Source organism: Polypterus senegalus, chromosome 11 (genome assembly GCF_016835505.1).
Source record: "Polypterus senegalus isolate Bchr_013 chromosome 11, ASM1683550v1, whole genome shotgun sequence".
In the NCBI taxonomy this organism is placed as follows: domain Eukaryota; kingdom Metazoa; phylum Chordata; class Cladistia; order Polypteriformes; family Polypteridae; genus Polypterus; species Polypterus senegalus.
The window spans coordinates 58,831,870-58,853,434 of NC_053164.1; the positions used below are offsets into that span (position 1 = coordinate 58,831,870).

The following is a 21,565-nucleotide window of genomic DNA, read 5'->3' on the forward strand; positions in this document are numbered from 1 at the left end:
GGTATAAGATTACTTCATTACTATTTAAAAAACTAACCAGGCACCACTCTCTTACTAGACATAAAATGAGACTGAGCACATAACAAAATTAAATACTGAGTGTGAGAATCTGCAAATATATAGGAGTCTGCTTCTCCACCTGCTAATAAACAGTAATGGTGAAATAAGGACAACATACTCATTTTGTTAGTCACACATAGTAGAGTAATGGCATACTGCAAGAAGACACTTACAGTTTTCGATTTGGATCACTGAGGATTGTCCACAACCAGCTGGGAGGAAAAAAGCGCCTTACTCTAACAGAGGTTTCATCAAAGTAATCTTCATCATCTTCATCTAAAGCTGACAAATGATAGAAAAAAAGCAGGGCTATTATCGCAGAACATTTTACAAGGTACAAATGTATTAATTTTTATTTTTCTGGAAAATAATTGAGCACCATATTTTGGATTTTACCCATGAATCTTTAGACCTGTCTTAAAGACTGCACTCATATATACTGTAGCAGGTTGGAGTCTTCAGTAATGTTCAGAAAAAGAATTTGAATTTCATGATGTCTTGGGTTCAGGTTTTATCCAACTATTTCCTATTCTAGCCACAGCTAGATGACATATTAGCCCACCATGATATATATTTAAATTGGTCGATCAAAACCACCTTCCAGGCCTCCTCATTAGTGTCATGTCTCTGGCTGGGGCTCAAATTCTTGATTTTGTCTATGTATATAAGCTGCCTTTTGTTATGTTCCATGTGTTTTGTGGGTGGTCTCACAAAAGACGGAGCCACCTGCCGACCACCAGAAGGAACTGTCATCAGCCCTAAAAATTTGAAGGGTCTACCTCAGTTCCTGGTAGTTCATTTCAAATGCACTAGGAAGTTGGTGAGTTTTCTTGTGTTTTCAGCTGTATTTTGTTATTTATTGATTTTTTTTACCTTATTGTTCTATCTTTTCACCAATCTTTGGATGCTGTATTGGAGCTTTGCTGTTGGATTTACCTTTAACAGGCAAACCTTTTGTCCTTTTTGGAACTGCACAGCATTACAGAGCACTTTTCTTGTGAAGAATATTTTTTTTGCATAGAATGAATTTATGTTTGCACTTGCTACTAGCCAGGTTTGATGGTTCCCCCTCTAGTGGGTATTTTCAGGACTGCATGCTTTGGAACACAAGCACTGAGACTCTCAGTTAACAATTAGAATGTGTTATAAGGAATTTTAGTAGGATTATTTAAGAGGAACTTTGTTATTTAGAATGACACAATAGTTAACTTTGCATTATTTATGACTTGTTTTTATTTGGACTTACTTCGGGCCACACTACTAAGTCTCCTCAATGCTCTTTGCTTCCGACGTAGGGTCTCTCCCAGTTCACAACAGCTGAAGAAAACGTTCTTACACTCTGGATCTAGATCTTTGACTTTCGCTTTCCTCTGTTCGCAAGTAATCTTCATGTTGATTAATGTAAAACCATCTTTGCAACACCGTTTGAGTATGTCACTAGAGAATGTGTTAACTGTCAAAAAAGAGTGGAGTAATGCATGAATAACAGCAGACAGGAGAGAGAGGATGCCAGCCATGCAACGGGTGACACCTCAGCACCACACTAGTTTAGATGGATTGGAACGATGTGAGTTTTTTTTTTATGGTGGTGGAGTGCCAATTCTGCCACCAACCCCCAAGTTTTTCCCTGCAGGTTGAAGGGCCTACATGTAGGGATGGATGCAGATTAACGTCATACCCAGGACGGAAACAACAGCAGGAAGGAAGATTAACACTAAAACAATAGAAATAAATAACATCAAATACTTAGTATAGAATACTGCTGAACAAAAAGGTAAATGATGTCTTGGTTTAGTCATCAAAGACCATGTTGATTTAAATTTTTGAAGCTAAAAATAAATTATAAAATTACATTGACAGAGTAAAGGTAATATATAAAGTAAAAGTATAAAATTTCCAAACACCAAGCAAACAGGAAATGCATGTTCACATCACTAAATACAGTATATCAACAGAGAGCTGGAGCTGCCAATCCATTTCTGGAATCCATTTTTTCAAACACACGGTTGTGGAGATCTTAGCATCTATTATAGATGTAAAAAGTACAAGACACGGTTCACATGGCCACTGGAGTAAATACATAAAGCAACAACTGCTTTTAATAAAATTTTTAAATTTGGAGTCACTAAATAAGTTGACACTGTGGAAGAACACATGGAAGGCACACCAGAAGAAAAGTCAAAAGGGAATTCAGTCATTATAAGCTGGGACAGCAACTTGTACTGACTGCATTAAATGACATGAGAATGGAATCAGAAAACAAAAGTTGGTAGTACAAATTAGCCAAGATCAAAACAGGAAGTAGAATCAAGGAAACAATCATAGAATGAGAAGCCATAATCATTGTTAAGGGTATTAATAGAATCAAAAACTGGTAAAGATTTTGGAAACATGGACAAGACATAAATTAAAGGATGTAGTCAAGATACAGGAAAAAGTTAGTAACAACAAATCAAAACTCAAAGAAATCAAGCAAAAGTTTTAATTTCTATTGACAAACCTGGACAACTAGGAAATGCATGATACTGATCTGTTTTACCTTTGACCTGTTGATGTCATAACGCGCATCCTCCTAGTTGAGCTTAACTAGCAGTAGCTTAGCAACCGTGAACACAAACATCTCAAAATGAAGGTCGCTCATAAGAAAAATAAGATGTCACCACAGGAAAACACATTTAATTTTTAACATTGTTAAAAACATGTTGAAAGGAGAAATCTGAAATATACCTAGAAACTATTTAAAAACAGTAGGCAGATTGTGACACCCTTGCAGCTAGCCACTGATTGCATATGTATTTATACAAGTATAATGTTTCTTTCTCACAAGTAACCAGGAAGCATCCTAAGCATAGCTAAAACCGAATCAGTTTAAGTCTGGCTTCAAATGCATTTCCAGCAAATGTTCCAGAACCAGTAAATAAATATCTCAAAATGGTTGGCCTATGTTGAATATGTAAAGCCCATGTTAGCCTGGCAATATGTGTAGGAAAAGAATGAAAGCAGTAATCAATATAAAGAAAGCTAGGGGAAAAAATGTCTGCTTATACTTTTGGATTGCATCTCCTGCTGCATATTGAAGCTTCTCTTCTGCCGTCTGAATCCAGCCTGACAGCTGTAATCTGTAAATGAGTCATAGTATGAGTTACAGGCCAGGTTTTCATTAACTTACACATAATAAAGTGTTCACAAGAATAAATTTGTATATGGCACCTCACCTTTTCTCATGTTTGAAACTACAGAGTCTGATATAAATGTGAGCCCAGCATCATTAAATACAACAGCGTTGTCTGATCCACCCCCAAAGGAACACCCCAAATCATAAGAATTCATTGCTGCAAAAACCTGTAGAGTATGAAAGATTTTTGATATTCAGTCATTGAAATTAAGTCCAAATATTGACTAACCGCATTCGATTATCCAATTCTTTGTCATGGAGACTGTCCTTATTCCTATTAAACTGGACTCAAGCTCCATTATGTCACAAACATATCCAAACCTTCTTTATGTTCAAATTTATGTTGCCAAATTAACTTAATACTCAGATCTTTGAGATAATGAAGATTATGGATTTTTGCACAGGAAAAGCATGCACATTTCACACAGGCAGCGCCAGATCAAAGTGTGAAGCAGAGGTGCTATCTACTGAGCCATCATGCCACCCTGGGCACTTAATGTACTGTTAAAATTTGTATATTATTTATGTAAAGGATACTGTATGTAATAATTTAATAGATCTTCAGCATGTTGGCATAATCACTAGTATGTCAAGTGATATTTTCCATGACCTAAACTCTATTTGATATTTGTCCTATAGCTGCATCAGTTCCTTACATTAATTTTTTTTCTTACAAAATCTCAAAGACATTGAACTGGCTCAGTATAAGTGATTTTGGTCAAGTTCATGAGTGTGTCTGACAATGAACAAATACCATCTTATCCAGTGTTTGTTCCTGATTTAAATAACCTCTACTTCCCCAGTCTAGTCGTGTCACTCTTAAGATCAAACAAATTAAAATAAAATGTAAAAAAATAATAATTATGGCAAATGTATATCACAAAATATCTCACCTGCTTCAGTGTCACTTTGTTGTCTTTTTTAAATGCATACATTGCCTTATCCACAGCCAACAAGGCTACTTTAGGGTTATCACTGCCTGTGTCAAGCGAAACACTTATTTTGGTTCCTGGTGAATATTCATTTTTATCTGTTTTAATCTCCAGCTGCAGAATTAAGAGGACAACAGATTTGTTGAAAGAACTGGCTATACTTTTAGTTTTGTGCTAAAAGTCACATCACACTTTGTTCTGAACTAATAGTTTGTTAGATTACACAAACTGGCCTCATCCCTTGGACCTTCAAAAAGAAAGAAACTTACTTGACCGTCACACCTATCCTGTATATCCACCCAGACAGAATCCGCCACAATCTCTTTATTCTGAGTGTAGTAGTAGGCAATAATCCTAAATGAAGGGACCAAATTTGCGGTCACCGGTTGACTGATTTGTGTCAAGGCGGTCTTCTCCACTTTGCCCACAAGTTGAATTTGTCCTTTGCTGATGAACTGCAGAGAAAACAAACTCAAGTCAAAGATATATATAAATCAAAACAAAAACATTTAATGAAACATAATTATGTGATCACCTTAGCCTTCTATACAATAATATCTCTATATATAATCTTCATTTGGATCTTGATCTTTGTTTGTCCGCGAATGAATTAGAAGAAGAAGCAGTAGATGGCAGTAGAGAGACAGCTAAAACATAGGCATTGTATTAAGAATCTCCTCCAGGCTTATACTACTGAAGACTGTAGTACTCCAGTCACACCTCAAAACACAGACATTCAAACTAAACAAATTGTTGTGCTTTAAATTAACTAAGGAGATCTTCATTTAGATCTTGATCTTTGTTTGTCCGCGAATTCCACGCATGAGTAAACCACCTTCCAGTTTAGTACGTTGTTGTTACTCACGGATGTCAACAATGTACCTTAATGACGAAAGGGGTGGTGGACAGTGTTACGCTGGTTAGCTCCTGAGCCCTGGTTAGAGAATGAGATGGCCAAAGATAAAAGGTACGTGGCTACGTAACATATGAATGAAAGAAAGACAGTGGGTAAAATGAATGACAACATAACAGCACGTTCCAGAAATTGTTATTGTTACGTTGTAGCCGGCAAGTACTGCGCGTCTCACAGTTGTACCGTGGCTTGCTCACATGTCAGTGAAGTGATCCCTATTTATGCTTTAAAGAGCCTGGATACCTATGTGTCCCCCTTTTATAACCATTGCTCCGTGTATATTGCCTTACTCTTTGGATTGCCACAAAGCAACCTGCGAGATTGGAGAAAGGTTGAGAAGACATCGTGAGAGGAAACGATAGTGTTGTGAAAACGAGACGGACTGTGAACGGACAGAAGCAGAAATGCTCCTACAACACTACATAATTACAATTCGGACAGTGATTCCGAGTAGGCCGTTCCTATCGAATCAATGTCCAAGGGATTTCTTTTGTAATTTTGTTTCCCTTATAAAAAATCATAATGCTGTGCGACGAAGGGCCCAGTTCACGACTGGCAGCCGCATTTAAACTGGGAGCCCTTCACAGACAACTTTAACACGCGCAACGTAGTTGGGTACACATGGCTAGTGATTCAATAATTTAAAAAAAAAGAGCTGAGTAGCTTGTAACATCAGTGACGGAACTTCAATAAGACATACAGATGATATGGCTGTTCTGGATCTTACAAACCGACTGAATCAGCTGCCTTCCTTCAATTAAATTTATAAAAGCAGAGTCAATGTTATAGCCATGTTAAGCATGGAGGAAGTTTGACATTTAAGCTGGGGGATCTACAAACCAACATCTATAATTGTGTTTTTTAGAGCTATAATCATACTGCCAAGTGAAAAATTATAAATTGCTCATAATTTAAAGTAACTATATGAAGTAAATCACCCTTACCTTAAGACATTTAAAACTTTGAAATTATCAAAAGTACACAAGTAACTCTGCTTTTTTGTTTTTAGTTTGTTTCCTTACTTATTGTAACTGTTGACAAAATAAGGTTTTCTTATTTTTTTTAATCAATTAGAAAAGGTATAATCTGCCTGTTATTAGGGTGCATTCAGGGATTATGTTAAGGTTTTAAAAGTATTGATCAACAATCTACATTAGCAACTTTGCACGTACGCACAAGCTCCCACTTACCATAATGCTGAGTGAATGTCAAAGACAAATAACCAAAATGGGCAATAAACATAATTATGGATCAAAAACAAATCTGTTTAATTCTTATAATTTGTATATTAAATGTTATTTTTTTAATTACAAAAACAGTATTTTCACCCATAAAACATCATTAATAGATGGCTCTATCAGCCTGATAGGGTGGGAACTGCACCCTTAGGCCTACCCAGAATGACAGGTTTGCTTTAAGGGTAGGGAACATACAAGTGAAGAGTTGTTTAAATCAGGATGGGTTTAATTATTACATTTGTTGATTGTTAACATATCTACATTAGCAGTGGCCTTAAAAAACTTTATTAAAGAATAACAACTATTTGAGATTTATTTTAGTATCCTAGGAAACGGCCACCCCTTTAACACCACTAATGATTCTAGAAAGTTGATTCTGTTCATCTGGGCATAGTTTTTTTTTCCCGATATGTTTCATTACTCATCCAAGTGACTTCCTCAGTTTCAGTTGACTGCAGGTTTCTCCAACCTTATAAACAGTACCTTGGCCTAATGACCGAACAAGCACCATTGACTAACAATAAGCCGCGTGATCAATGATATGCAAATGCATTCACAGAGAGTTGGGGAATGGCTGCAATCACCGCATTGTAAGATGGTGAGAGATGTACCCTTAGGCCCCCTCTTCAGTTCAGAGATGGTCATTCATTTTTCATGTAAATGGCCTCTTTGACTCCACGCTCAAACCAGCGTTCCTCCCTGTCCAGGATGTGCTGTTGTGAGTGACAGAATCTAGACACTTTCTTACTCTATAATGAGATATAAGCTTGAGGAAAGAGGGTTTGTAGGACTTATCTATGATGTATCAACGAGACAACTGTGCATGAACCTTACTGAGCCATCTTCTTTATTATATCCAACCAGGAAACTACATCTCCCCTTTCTCCAGTTTACAAGTACGTACCTGTAGAACATTTTACTTACACCAAGCAGTTTAATACAGTATTCATATGACCAAACACCATAATAGAATTCCATTGAACATTAAACTTACACTGTCCTTAGACAGGAACCATTTGGTGGCTGTAGTTACATTCGGAAAAACTGACAAAAACTGATGGGGTCATAAATGAAGGCCTTTAAAGTGCACAGTGCCATTTTCCCAGTAAGAAGGGGGATCTGAATAATTTTTTCAAGCTATTGCTGTAATCTGAAATACTTTTACAGCTTTTCATAGGCAAATGGTTCTACATCATAGATGTAGTTTGTGTGGGAATACTGGGATTTTGCTAAGAAATTGATGACAGAACACGAGCCCATGAAACTGCTGCCTTCTAAATTAAAGAGCATTCTGCCTTAAAGATTTCTCATCCCAATACCCAGTACTAAATGCAATCCATATGTCTATAATACTGACTGAACATTCTCTTACATATCTGTTTGATTATTAAGACAATTTACTTCACTCCCTTTCACTAATGCAGCCCTGGGTAAAAATGTAGGTCAGTATGTGATTTACCAACCTAATTTACCCATAACCTATTTCCTCCCTTTCCACTCACTGTCTCTGTATTTCTACGAAATGATCTGTCAAGTGCGAATAAATCCTATGCTTTAGAGCTTGTTCTACATACCCCAGATGACAGTTGGGTGTCCCGCCTAGGATGGAGGTAGAGTTCTTACCCAGCCGGGATGCATAGACATGGAAGGATGGACTAAATGGGGGTAATACCTGGTTGGGATGCCTAATGATTGGGTGATGCCGAAAGAGTACAAGAACTGGCAGGAGAGCATGGCAGGGCGCAGTTCCCCACTTTAATAGATGGCAGTGTAATAGTGCATTAAAATATACAGCATTCGCCCTGCCTACAACATGAATCTCACACTGCATCTGTCTAGAAGACCACACTGGTCAGTGAAGGAAGCATCATATGGTGATATGACCAGGTGACTGGTATGGAAATATACATACATAAATATTTACTAGAAATTTTTATATACAGTATGCACAGAAATTGCATACCATGTTTAAGCACTTATTTTAGTTAAGCACTTGTTTCACTATGTGATTTTGTACCTTATACGATGTTATTATTTTTAAAGTACTAGGGGCTTCACCCGCTACTCGCTTTGTTTGCCAACCCCGTCCTGTGCTACGCACCAGCCACTTTGTGTCTCCACCACTCGCGTATGAGGATTTCACTTTCACCAAACAACAAATCTTTTACTTCTTGGATACGCTTCTTCATTGGGATGAAACAGTACATTTCCCTGATGGCAACACAAATTAGACAACCTACATGTCTCCAACTTAAAGTTTAAATTGAACAATATAATCAATCTGTTCCGTTATTTCACCGAGTAATAATTTCCTTTTGTTTGCGCTAATGCAATCTTTACTATCATTTTTTGAGACTTGAATTTTAGTACTTTCATTATCTCTAACCTGCTCTGCATGTGTATCATGCCAACGTTTTGAAACTCTTTATGACATTCTACTTTGTCATCTGCTCTTTGCCTTTTATTTCCAGCCCCAGGCGTGGTTAAATCACTTGGCATAAAGTCTCATCTTGCAGGATTTGAAAGTATCTCTTTGAAAAAGTCACGTCATTTCCCAAACTAAAAGTCTTGTCTCGTCCCAGGATTTTTTTATAATAGAGACATATATTGTAATCTCACCAATATGGTTTAAGCACTGGAATGCACTGATATACAGTACACTGTCTTACATGTACCCATTCCACCAATGTAAAATGACACCCTGAACGTCAATGCCAAAGACTGGATGATAGATTAGCAATACAAAGCCATGGTTGAAAAATAGACCAGACAAAGGCAGCACAATTCTGAGAGGTGCTAATCATTAGCATAATGAATAAGGGACATGGATGGACATCAACTAATGAGAAGACGGCATAAACATAGGGCAAAATGACCTTAGGTGATGTCCGTTAGAATACCAGGCATGTCAAGGTTTCTTATCTATGTTAAGCTACATATAAAAATATCTTTGTACTCAGAAACAACAGCTCTGTGTGCTGACAGAACGTGGCTTTTGATTATCATTAATAAAAGTCTAAACTGAAACCAGTAGGCTTTTGGACTCTGTGTGATTTCCTGGCTTTGGATATTATTGGTTTGGAATTTTTTTGACACTGACATCAGAGGGGTGTGGTGGTGGGGAGAAGTTTATATCCACCTCCTCCTCACTAATGAACTACTGAAGAGGAACTAACCAGCATTCTTTCTGTGTCAATTTTGTAAATTGTGCTTGTGACAAAACACCGCTGCCTCAGCACTTCTTATGGGTATGAAAGTAACTTTCCTAAGTTTTGCTGCATATTTTGGCATCATATTAATTAATATTAATTACCTTGAATGTGTTCTCTAAACTGCCACGGACATTCATAGAATATTTGTATCCTGCAATCAGTATCAGGAAGCAAACAGTATCAGGAAGCAAGATCTACTTGCCTTAACAGTTTTTCTACTAGTTTGACAATGCACCTCTAAAGTAATTGCTAAGCTTCAAATTAATACATTTTCACATACAAGTGTGGCAAGCGGCTGGGGGTGGCACCCAGCCAGAATGCCAGGAAGGACCAGAAGAGGGATTACACCTCCTCCAGACCATGAGGGGGCGACCGCCCTGGTGGCTTTGGGGACCACGGGAACTGAGCTTGGAAACTCAATCCTATAGGGGCCCGTGGTCACCGCCAGGGGGCACCCCAATGCCTGGAAAGCCCTGGTCCTCAGCACTTCCACCACACCCGGAAGTGCTGGGAGGAAGACGACCAAGGTCACCCGGAGTCCTTCCGGGTGCGCAGCCGGTATTTCCGCTACACTGGGGAGTGCCGGTGGAAGATTATCGGGAGGCATCTGGAGCACATCCGGGTGACTATAAAAGGGATCGCCTCCCTCCATTTGATGGCTGGAGTTTGGTGGAAGAGGACGGAAGTCGGTGGAGAGGAGTAAAGGCGGTCAGAAGAGAAAGTAGCATTGGGTAGAGGCCTGGACTTTTGGGGGAGTTGTTTGGGGTTTTGTAGCACTTTGTAAATTTGGAGCGTGTGTCGGATGAACCATCAGTGTCTGCCTGTCTGTGTCCGGGCTGCTTTCCAAACGAGTTACAAATATTTGCTACAACCCCATTACAAACAATCCATTTGCTTTTCTGAGTTTTGGAATTCATGCCTCAGTTGTTACCCTTGTGTTTATAATCACAAATTCAACAAAGTAACTTTGATCTGCTTCCCAGTCCACCATGTTTTATTAAATTGTCAAGAAGGCTGCCACCACTCCATACCTTAGCGACATTTTGGCATAGTGGAAACTGAATTGAATTCCTTTATTGTCATTGTATGCACTCAGGAATCTTCTATTTGTACAGTAGAGATAAAGGTTTCCTACCAATCTCAATATAAAATCATGTCCAACAAAAATTATTTTTATCATGAATTCACAATGCAAATACTTCACTTATTTAAGGTCTGTTCTTAACTGGTCCAAATAAAGACCTAGTCTTCTCTTAATTTCTTTAAAAACCCCACACTAAAGCACCACAGTTTATTTCAGCGAGACAAGTCCCCTTTTCACCTTTGAACAATACTAGAACAACTGGAGCCCCTTAAAACTTTCATCAAATCACATTTCAAGCCAACTCACTCACCATATAATAGAAGTTGCTTTCTTGGTTGTGATGATTATTTGCATTTGATTTTAAAATTATTTTAATTGGTTGTCCAGGTCCAATCACGGAATTATCTACTCCGATGTATAGGTAGCTGTTGGTGGTGGATTTGTAGCCGCTTACTTGTATTTCATCCTGGGCATCATCATTTGAGACTTTCACCTAAAAAGTCAAAAAAGACAAATTCTTGTCTGAACAATATTTTTTTTTTTGTTTACTTTCTTGAAGTTTTATTTTTAATAGGGTACTATAAAATGAAAGCATAAGATGTGTAAGAACACATCAGCAAAGAAATTACAAGCTAAATACAAATAAGAGGTAAGATACCTTTATTTTCAATGTACAATACAATGAAATATCATCTGGAGCAATTCTATAGATGCCCTAGATAAAGGTATATGTGAGCATACTTTAAACTATAAGAAGCATTTAAAAGTAAACATTAAACTTTGAGAAGCACAGTTACTATTAATAGTTCCAGATATACACAGAGTTAATGTAAGGGTAAATATGTAAACATAAATAAATAAATAATAAATGAATTCACAGCGAAAGTTACGGTCAATGTAATGATCAAGAGTTGTACTTGGAACATGTATAAGAGTGTGACTATGTGTGGTTGATGCAGAAGTTTAATTCAGTCGTGGTTCTGTTATACGAAGGGGCAGTGATCGCTATGCATTCAATAGGCTGATTGCTTTGGGGTAAAAGCTGGTCTTTGGCCTGGTAGTGTGGGCATGCAGTGCTCTACCATCCCCAAACATCAGTAACTCGGTGAATCATTAATTACTTTGTGTTGTGATTATGCCATAATTAATAATATTTTGTTGTATTTTATCATTTTTGATCATTTAAGCATATTAATGTTTTGTTTCTTTCAACTTTAATAATACTTATTGTTATGATAGTGATGTTATAATATTTCCACCTTTTTTCAATTTTCATGACTATAGCAATGATGCTGGACGCTACACGTGATGCCATCAGGATCATTTTACGCTACACGTGATGCCATCAGGATCAGTATTTAAAATGTTGATGAGGAATACTTAGTGTCCAAGTTTATTCATAAAATTAGGGAAAGCAACTTTGGATGTCAGGACTGTAGTATTATTTTTTTCTACTTGATTTATAACTTGTAATTTTGCTTAGATTGATGTTTTTTCAGCTCTTCTGTCACTAGAGTCTAGATGATTCATTCAGATCTTCCTAAAATTAGGTTTAAGTTTCTGGTCTTTTGCCATTTTCTCTCTCTTCAGTTTGAGATACAGAGTGCTCACTATGCTTCAGTGTACCAGCTTACACAGTTTCATCCTCTTTGTGCAAGAACACCAGTCTGTCTTTCCTAAAATATGGCATCTGTCATGAGTTAGCATTGTGGCCTCCCTGGCATCTCCATGTTTCATTTTACATTGTATTTATGATTGTTTATTTTATCATTATTAAGGTGGCATTACCACACTACCATTTAAAGATAGCTGATAACATTTTGTAACTATCTTTTCACACTGATGGCCATGTTGCTTGTGGTGGCTATACACATCACACATTGCATGAGATGGTGGTGTCAGAGCAGTCCTAGCATAAGAACATTCATAGACCTTTAATGACATTTTTTGAATTTTTTTAAATTGCTGTGACAGATGTGTGAGGCTTTAAGATGCCAGTTATGATATTTGTAATGCAAATATTAACATAATGTTTGCTCAAAGCATTGTCTGTTTAACTGTAAAACTGACCTCACTAATTAGCCACTATTGGTGGCTACTGCTCAGAATCGCATTAATCTGGAATACAATGTTTAGTATATGATTCTGAGTTACATAATTTCCTGATATAAAATAATGTCATAAAGGATTTTGACAATTTCTAACAGATTTAATAAAATCTTTTTATGATTTTGTATGATTATGATGACCATTCATTATTCCTAAAATGTGATGTTCAGAAATTACATTTAAAGCATTTTGGTGTCCACCATATTTTACTCTTCATTCCAGTGACATTAAACATCATAAGTTCAAGAAACAATCACTGTTATCATCAAGTAAAAAACTTACTGGAAGACACTCAAACTCAAGAAAAGCAGAGCAATGTGGGCAATCCTGAAGCTACCTGCTAAAGACACAGTAATCCATGCAGACAGACCCAGAAAGGGCATGGGGTTTTCTTTTTACTTTCGTTTTTTATTATATATTAAGCTGCTCTTAGTATTAATTCCTTTTTAATTTTAATAAATACTTTATTTTTGTCCGTTTCAGCCTGGTTAGACCAGACCTTGATAAAGAGCACCTCCAATGGGTTACAGTACATGACCTGCTTCTGCCATATTCAGTTTTTCCTTTGTAAAAACCAAAGGCTGCTTCTTCATTTTTATGGTCAAAAATGTAAATAGTACGTCTTTTGCATGTTTCCCCACTTATGCTGTCTTTGCCACTGGTTATAATTAAAATTTGTAATGATGTCTGAATGCAAAACAGCTCCTAACCTTAATCAGTGAACACCATCTCCAAGTACAAAGTTACAATACAATTCTTCATATCTTGCATTAGGATCACAGTGAGCTTAAGTGACTTGCTGAGTGTTTCACATTAAGTCGGAGAAATGGTGGTTTGAACTTTAAAACCCAATGCTTAAACCACTATAGTCTGTCTATTGAGTGTAACTGCTAGTATTTACTCCTTTTAAAGAAACTGCAGAAAAACATCTGCTTTCACCTTCACATTGAGGGTAGCAATGGTGTTTGGAAAGTTGACGTCCATACTGAATGTCCCTTCTGAATTGGTTACTGTGTTTTTTCTCTCAATCTCATTATTTTTGCTGGAAGCCATAATTTCTACTGGACATGCTGGAGCTGGGGAGCCATCAGGAAATGTGATCAATCCCTTTAAACACCAAAAAGAAATCAAAAATCAGTAACTTAACTTGAGAAATACAGTATGTATTCTCCCATATGATAGATAGATAGATAGATAGATAGATAGATAGATAGATAGATAGATAGATAGATAGATAGATAGATAGATAGATACTTTATTAATCCCAAGGGGAAATTCCCAAATGAATTTAAACTAAGCTAGTTGCTTTTATTAACTTTCATGACTGGTTTGAATTATATTTTATTATTTACTCAAATACTACCTTAGACCATTCAAACTTTTTGCTGTCACTAAACATTAAAATGTACTACTGCACTTTGGAAACATATTTCCAATATGCAAATAATTTGTCACACTTACCGAGACCTTGAATGGGAAGCCTGGGACAAAATATTTCCTTGTCTTTGACAGGTCGACTTTGTAACGGGAACTGGTGAACCTGATGGTGTCCATCTCTGCCTCCTGCAATTCTCCGCCTTATTGTAGAAGAAAGTAACACTATTAGTTGGGGTACAGACCAATTTAAAAAGAACGATAGTTTCTTTTTTTGTTTGCATGCATTTTTGATACCAAAGCTATCTTTAAGAACTTTCTTATTTATCCAATAGCTTGATCAGAATGTAATTAATATGAAATGTGCCTTGAAGAAAATAATTGTACAAGAAGGCAGACATAGATGATTTATTTCATTGTCAAGAAAAATATAATCAATATGCATGTGAGAAGTTGGCAATAAAATCCAAGAAAGAAAATATACAAATTAGTGTAACATTCAGGCTCAATTGGAAACTAAAAAGAATTAGTTACAGTAACAGTTATAATAGAATAGAATTACATGTGTTAATAGAGTACATAAAATATATATTTTTAATACCAATTGAAAATATCATAAGAACAGAGTCCAAATAGGCTAGTAGTGGTTAAAATACTTTTTAACAATATAAGATTCCAAATCGTGTGATAAAAAATCACATTACTTGGGAGAGGTGTCTTTCTTGACTGCACCTGGCATCTTCTGTACTTAGGCTGCCGAGGTAGCAAAACTCCTTTAGTTGCCTAATCTGCTGACCAGATACTGTACTTTGATTTCTAGAGTCTTATTCTCTTGGTTTAGATCATACCACTACCATTGTCTTCTTGATGTTAATTTTCATGCTGTACTTTTCAGATACCTCAGCAAACCAATTTCAAGTAGATTCTCCGGGCTGCTAAATAACATTACCTGGTCACTGGCAAGCCTAGTATTTATATCAGTTGTCCACCTTGTTCTGTACCTTCGAGTGCATCCTTTACTGACTCTGTTATGTGGATGTTAAAAAGCAATGCTGACAGAAACCACCCTTGTTTTATTAATCTCCTGATTTGTCCTAGTTTTGGTTGAACTCCTTCAATTCTTATACTTGCCAACCACTCACATTACAAGTTGTCAAATAAACTTCTGCCTCTCTAACCCATTTAAGTTTTTTTTTCAGCTGTTCATCAGTTTCCTCCAGTCGACTAAAACTCTGATTTTATATTCTACAAAGCCTATCTTGGCATCCATTCCACGTTGCACAGTTCTTTCCCCTAATACTCTCAGTAATCTAATTGGTACACAAAGACCTTACACAGTAAAGTGCAGGCGATGAGACCAGTGCTGACTGGTGTTTTCTGACACATTTATCCAAAACTCGATTTATCCAAGCCCTCCTTCTGAGGGCACACCAATCTAATAATATGAAGTTCTTGACATTTTACCCTGAGCCCAGTAAGCAGTCCATTAATGATAGTTACAACTACATCTTATGTGTTTGTTATGTGTATGCTAACAGTATACACTGTATTTTGAATTTTCACTAATAATATCAGTAAGGTATATTGTAGATAAAAGTAAAGGTTAAAAATTGGATTATAAATTAATACTTAAAATTAATGCTTAATTATGTACATTTAATTTATGAATATCAATGGGGATGTATCCACCTGTAACTCATACATATGGATAGAAAAGGAAATGATTTCTTACTTACTTGTTGTCTCAATGACTGTAACAGCAATGTAAAATCGGAAGCCATTTAGCTCCTCCATTTTCATTTGAGCCTTCTTTGCTAAGTCATCGCTGTTTACCTCAAATCTAGCTATACCGTCACGGACCTGTTTTCCAAACAAAGATGGGGTCCAGAATCAGACAGTGATCAGTCTTTAGCACTATAATGCTGTTGCAGAGAAGTACAGTAAATAATACCAACTTCATGTAAGCAACGAAAGAAATCATTTTCCTAAATAAATTTACAGATAAACAGTACTACATTTATCAAAGGATTCATTTACCAGTTTTGAAGTGAATTGTTGTAATAATGGTTTTTCAAACCTTATGGTCTCAACTTTGAACTTTGTGTTCAATTTTACTTTTTTTGTACTTATGTATACTATTTTAGCTTGTTCTGATAACACCACTTTATGTTCAGTTTGTAAGGTCTACTTCTGTCTGGCTACAGCCAGGTAATTTATAATCACTGTAAAAAGATGACTGGGCACAGTTCCTGGTATCCTTGTATTGGATTGAAGAACACATCTTTTCTCTCTCAACAATAATCATCCATCCATCCATCCATTATGCAACCGGCTATATCCTAACTACAGGGTCACGGGGGTCTGCTGGAGCCAATCCCAGCCAACACTGGGCACAAGAAGGGCACAAGGCAGGAAGCAAACCCCGGGCAGGGCGCCAGCCCAACGCAGATTATAATCATTATTTATTTATTTATTGTTTGCATTTGGAGTCATGGAAATTGATATTAGATCAGCATTTATTGACTTTGATTCTTGGCTAACATTTAATTTGTGGTTTTAGTGCTTTCTCTTCTAGTCTTTTTTGGTTATTAAACCCTGCCTATTATTTGAAAATTCTTTGTCTCCCCCTTTCTGATAATTTAAATTTTCTGGTCAATCAAATCAGCCCATATTTAGCTATTCTTTTTCTAACTGTCATTATTGTTGTGATGTAATGTAACTTATCCCAAAGCTTAAGTGAATATGTATTTAGTTATTGTATTGAAAAAAAATCCTAAAGTAACTGACAATTTCAACCAACTGAAAACTTCTTCTATACCTGTGTGATTCCTTTTCATTCCAGAATATAATTTGAAGGACATATGAATTATGACTTAATTTAATTTAATTATCTTCTTCCTTTCGATCTCAATTTTAATTTTGAGAACAAAAAGTCATAGAGTGTGAGATCTGGTGAATACAGAGGGTGCAAAGCAACAACCACATTATTTTTGATCAAAAACTCTTTGACTGACAATGGGGTGTGTGCAGGTGCTTTTTCATGGTGCAAAATGCAGTTTTGCATGCACCCAAGCTCTGGATATTTTTTTCCTGATGCTTTCCCATAGTCACTTCAGCACTTTAATGTTAATGGCCTGTCCACTTGGAACAAACTCTTTATAAGCAAGTCCATCAGTGTTGGAACATGTAATCATCATTGTCTCTTGAAAGTCTAGTGGCTTGGAGAAAAAAAATTGGGAAAGTCACCTATGCAATTGTAGAATAAATGTCAGAAATGCACGCTCAGTTAGGGAATTCATTCCCGGATGAGTTTATCCATTCCCTGGAATTCGAGAATCCTGCATGGCATTCCCGGGAATGATACAGTGCATGGTTATCTCACATGTGAACGGTTTTAGAACACCGACACTTATTTTTAATAAAACTACTGCAATATGTTGACACCAATAAAAGACTAACCTTATCTACAAGCAGTTCATGCTGTCATGTAAGTACATGTATCTAGTTCAGGGGTGCCCACATTTTTTCGGCTTGCAAGCTACTTTTAAAATGACCAGGTCGAAATGATCTACCTACATTAAAAATGCTTTACATATATACAGTGCATCCGGAAAGTATTCACAGCACATCACTTTTTCCACATTTTGTTATGTTACAGCCTTATTCCAAAATTGATTAAATTCATTTTTTTCCTCAGAATTCTACACACAACACCCCATAATGACAACATGAAAAAAGTTTACTTGAGATTTTTGCAAATTTATTAAAAATAAAAAAACTCAGAAAGCACATGTACATAAGTATTCACAGCCTTTGCCATAAAATTGAAAAATTGAGCTCAGGTGCATCCTGTTTCCCCAGATCATCCTTAAAATGTTTCTGTAGCTTAACTGGAGTCCACCTGTGGTAAATTCAGTTGATTGGACATGATTTGGAAAGGCACACACCTGTCTATAGAAGGTCCCACAGTTGACAGTTCATGTCAGAGCACAAACCAAGCATGAAGTCAAAAGAATTGTCTGTAGACCTCCGAGACAGGATTGTCTCGAGGAACAAATCTGGGTAAGGTTACAAACATTTCTGCTGCTTTGAAGGTCCCAATGAGCACAGTGGCCTCCATCATCCATAAGTGGAAGAAGTTTGAAACCACCAGGACTCTTCCTAGTGCTGGCCGGCCATCTAAACTGAGCAATTGGGGGAGAAGGGCCTTAGTCAGGGAGGTGACCAAGAACCCGATGGTCACCTTCCAGAAGAACAACCATCTCTGCAGCAATCCACAATTCAGGCCTGTATGGTAGAGTGGCCAGACGGAAGCCAGTCCTTAGTTAAAGGCACATGGCAGCCCACCTGGAGTTTGCCAAAAGGCACCTGAAGGACTCTCAGACCATGAGAAACAAAATTCTCTGGTCTGATGAGACAAAGATTGAACTCTTTGGTGTGAATGCCAGGTGTCATGTTTGGAGGAAACCAGGCACCGCTCATCACCAGGCCAATACCATCCCTACAGTGAAGCATGGTGGTGGCAGCCTCATGCTGTGGGGATGTTTTTCAGCAGCAGGAACTGGGAGACTAGACAGGATAAAGGAAAAGATGACTGCAGCAATGTGCAGAGACATCCTGGATGAAAACCTGCTCCAGAGCGCTCTTGACCTCAGACTTGGGCGACAGTTCATTTTTCAGCAGGACAGCGACCCTAAGCACACAGCCAAGAAATCAAAGGAGTGGCTTCAGGACAACTCTGTGAATATCCTTGAGTGGCCCAGCCAGAGCCCAGACTTGAATCTGATTGAACATCTCTGGAGAGATCTTAAAATGGCTGTGCACCAATGCTTCTCATCCAACCTGATGGAGCTTGAGAGGTGCTGCAAAGAGAAGTGGGCAAAACTGGCCAAGGATAGGTGTGCCAAGCTTGTGGCATCATATTCAAAAAGACTTGAGGCTGTAATTGCTGCCAAAGGTGCATCGACAAAGTATTGAGCAAAGGCTGTGAATACTTATGTACATGTGATTTCTCAGTTTTTTTATTTTTAATAAATTTGCAAAAAACTCAAGTAAACTTTTTTCACGTTGTCATTATGGGGTGTTGTGTGTAGAATTCTGAGGAAAAAAATTAATTTAATCCATTTTGGAATAAGGCTGTAACATAACAAAATGTGGAAAAGATGTGCTGTGAATACTTTCCGGATGCACTGTATATTGCATAGTTTTACTGTCAAATAATAAAAAGAGTACATAACATGTGTTTCACCCTAATTCTGGGCTCATCAGGCGTGCACACTCACTGCACCCCCTCTTGTAGATTGAATTTCAGACGTCAGCGTCAAAGCCTCTTTACATTGCGCCACGGTGTGGTTCGTTTATTTGACAGCATGTAGATTGGGGTAATTACATTCATGGCATTCGTAGTCTGAATCACAATCTGATTGTATGGGTGGTTACCTACCAGGTTACGCTTGTGGTTGGTCTGCAAGTCGGCAAACATCCACCATGGTGCCTTCTTCAGTTGCGAGAAGCAGATCATAGAATGTTGCATAGTTTTACTGTCAAATAATGCAACGAGTACACAACACATATTTCACCCTAATTCTGGGCTCATCACGTGTACACACTCACTGCAAACCCTCTTGGGGATCAAACCTCAGACGTCAGCGTCAGAGGCGAAGCCACGGCATGTGGTTCGTTTATTTCACCGCATGTAGATTGGGGTAATTACATTCATGCCATTCATAGTCTGATTCACCATCTGATTGTATGGGTGCATGTGGGATGACCAGTGTGTTAGAAGAAAAGAGATCTCAGACTGGCCGCCCTGTATGTCAATCAAGTGGCAAATGCCATAGGGAGGATATATGATAAACTAACATTTAAAAAAAAAATTTTTTTAATGCAACGCGATCTACCTGCACTACCTTCTGATCTACCAGTTGATCGCAATCGACGTATTGGGCACCCCTGATCTAGTTAGTTGCGGTAATAAGAGCATAGAAAGCACGTGTCCAGCGTGTAGTCATCCAGGCGAGAGCACATCTTTGTGCAGAGTACGCCAGCCACTGAGAAAGCACGCTGTGCATTCACTGAAGTAGGTGGCACAGTCATCAGATACTGATACACTTGTTCTAAACAATGCCCGCGCTTGTCGTTGCTCTAAAACACTGCCATTTCAGCTTTTACTGATGCATCCAGTTTCTTGTCATCATTCTGTGATGGCAAGTTTCTTGGCACAGATAATGCGGATGCAACAGACTGACGCATTGCAATTTCAAGTTGCTGTTTAAAGCTGTTGTCTGACAGACATCAATGAAGTCTGCCCCGTCCCAGCATTCGTGAGCTGCAGAGTGCAGACTCCTACCAGTCCACTGTGCTCAGTCTTAGTGGGAGCCGGGAGACTGACGACTGCTGTTGGTCTGTTGTTGACTGAATTAATCAGCAACACACTACACCATGGGCCAAAAAACCATGCCACTTAATTATTTTCAACTAGAACTCTGCTATTTCTTGATCGATTTTTACACTTTTACACGCTATATATGCGAGCTTGGCTGTTCCCGGTTTCCTGGGAATTACAGCAGTCTCATTCCCGGGAATGCGGGAATGAAAAATGTCTGGGAATCCCAGGCTCCCGGTAATCAGGAGTACGGGAATGGATACCCTACACTCAACCAACTCAGCATGATGCCGTTTCAAAAACTTATTAACCATACTTGAAGGCACATGATAGCGGCATATTCAAAAACTATATCCTGCCCCTGTGTTATTGACTAATTCCGGGAATTTTTTACACTCAAAAATATAACTGAATCGAATTCAATCATCTTTGTAGCTTCTGGGGGTAATGCCTGATTCTGAACAGAACAATGTTAAAGTAATGGGAAATTTAGTCTACAAATGGGAATCAATCATTGACCCGTTCTTCATACTTGTATTTTCATAGTTTGGCTTTTATATTGCTTCGCCTTAACTTCCATTACTGTGTTTTTAGAACTTTGGATTTTTATATTGTTTGCTGTTTTCTTCTTTATTTTATTCCTGATATTCTGAACTTAGTATTTTTCAGCTTTTTTCTTTGCTTGGCTTTGATTGTATTTTTGCCTCTTTTCTACATGAATTTTAAAATTAAAAGATTATTTAAATTAATTGTCAATAAACCACTTAAATACTCATTTTTGGGATTCATGCTTTCTCTTTCTCTTATGGCCAGAATTCATAATGTCTTTGGTCCTACTGTAGGTTGATCCTGTACACCAGCTGATTGTTTCCCTCTGGTTCAATGGAGTGTATCGATATGCATTTCACACCATTGAGTGGGGCACTGAACACATTCATTTTTAGACTCAGTCATGTTCATTTTAGAGTTAAGTGTACAGTTCATTGCAATTATTTTGCATTCAGTATGTATGTTTTGTCCTCTTCCCCCATCTAAAAATCACTTATTTTTTATTATTTTATTTTATTTTTTATTATTTTTATG

The 21,565-nt window shown here is 37.5% G+C and overlaps 1 protein-coding gene across 1 annotated transcript in view; it reads right to left on the bottom strand.

Moving 5' to 3' along the window:
• Positions 1–21,565, bottom strand: part of c4b (complement 4B (Chido blood group)) — a 111,734-nt gene that overhangs the window by 63,918 nt on the left and 26,251 nt on the right. Inside the window, exons 9-18 of the mRNA XM_039768726.1 lie at positions 15,834–15,957; positions 14,185–14,300; positions 13,663–13,830; positions 10,925–11,107; positions 4,437–4,622; positions 4,129–4,281; positions 3,276–3,402; positions 3,108–3,179; positions 1,307–1,513; positions 234–342 (exon numbers count right to left, since the gene is read on the bottom strand). Coding sequence (XP_039624660.1) covers positions 234–342; positions 1,307–1,513; positions 3,108–3,179; positions 3,276–3,402; positions 4,129–4,281; positions 4,437–4,622; positions 10,925–11,107; positions 13,663–13,830; positions 14,185–14,300; positions 15,834–15,957 — 1,445 coding nt within the window. The remainder of the gene's footprint in view (positions 1–233; positions 343–1,306; positions 1,514–3,107; positions 3,180–3,275; positions 3,403–4,128; positions 4,282–4,436; positions 4,623–10,924; positions 11,108–13,662; positions 13,831–14,184; positions 14,301–15,833; positions 15,958–21,565) is intronic.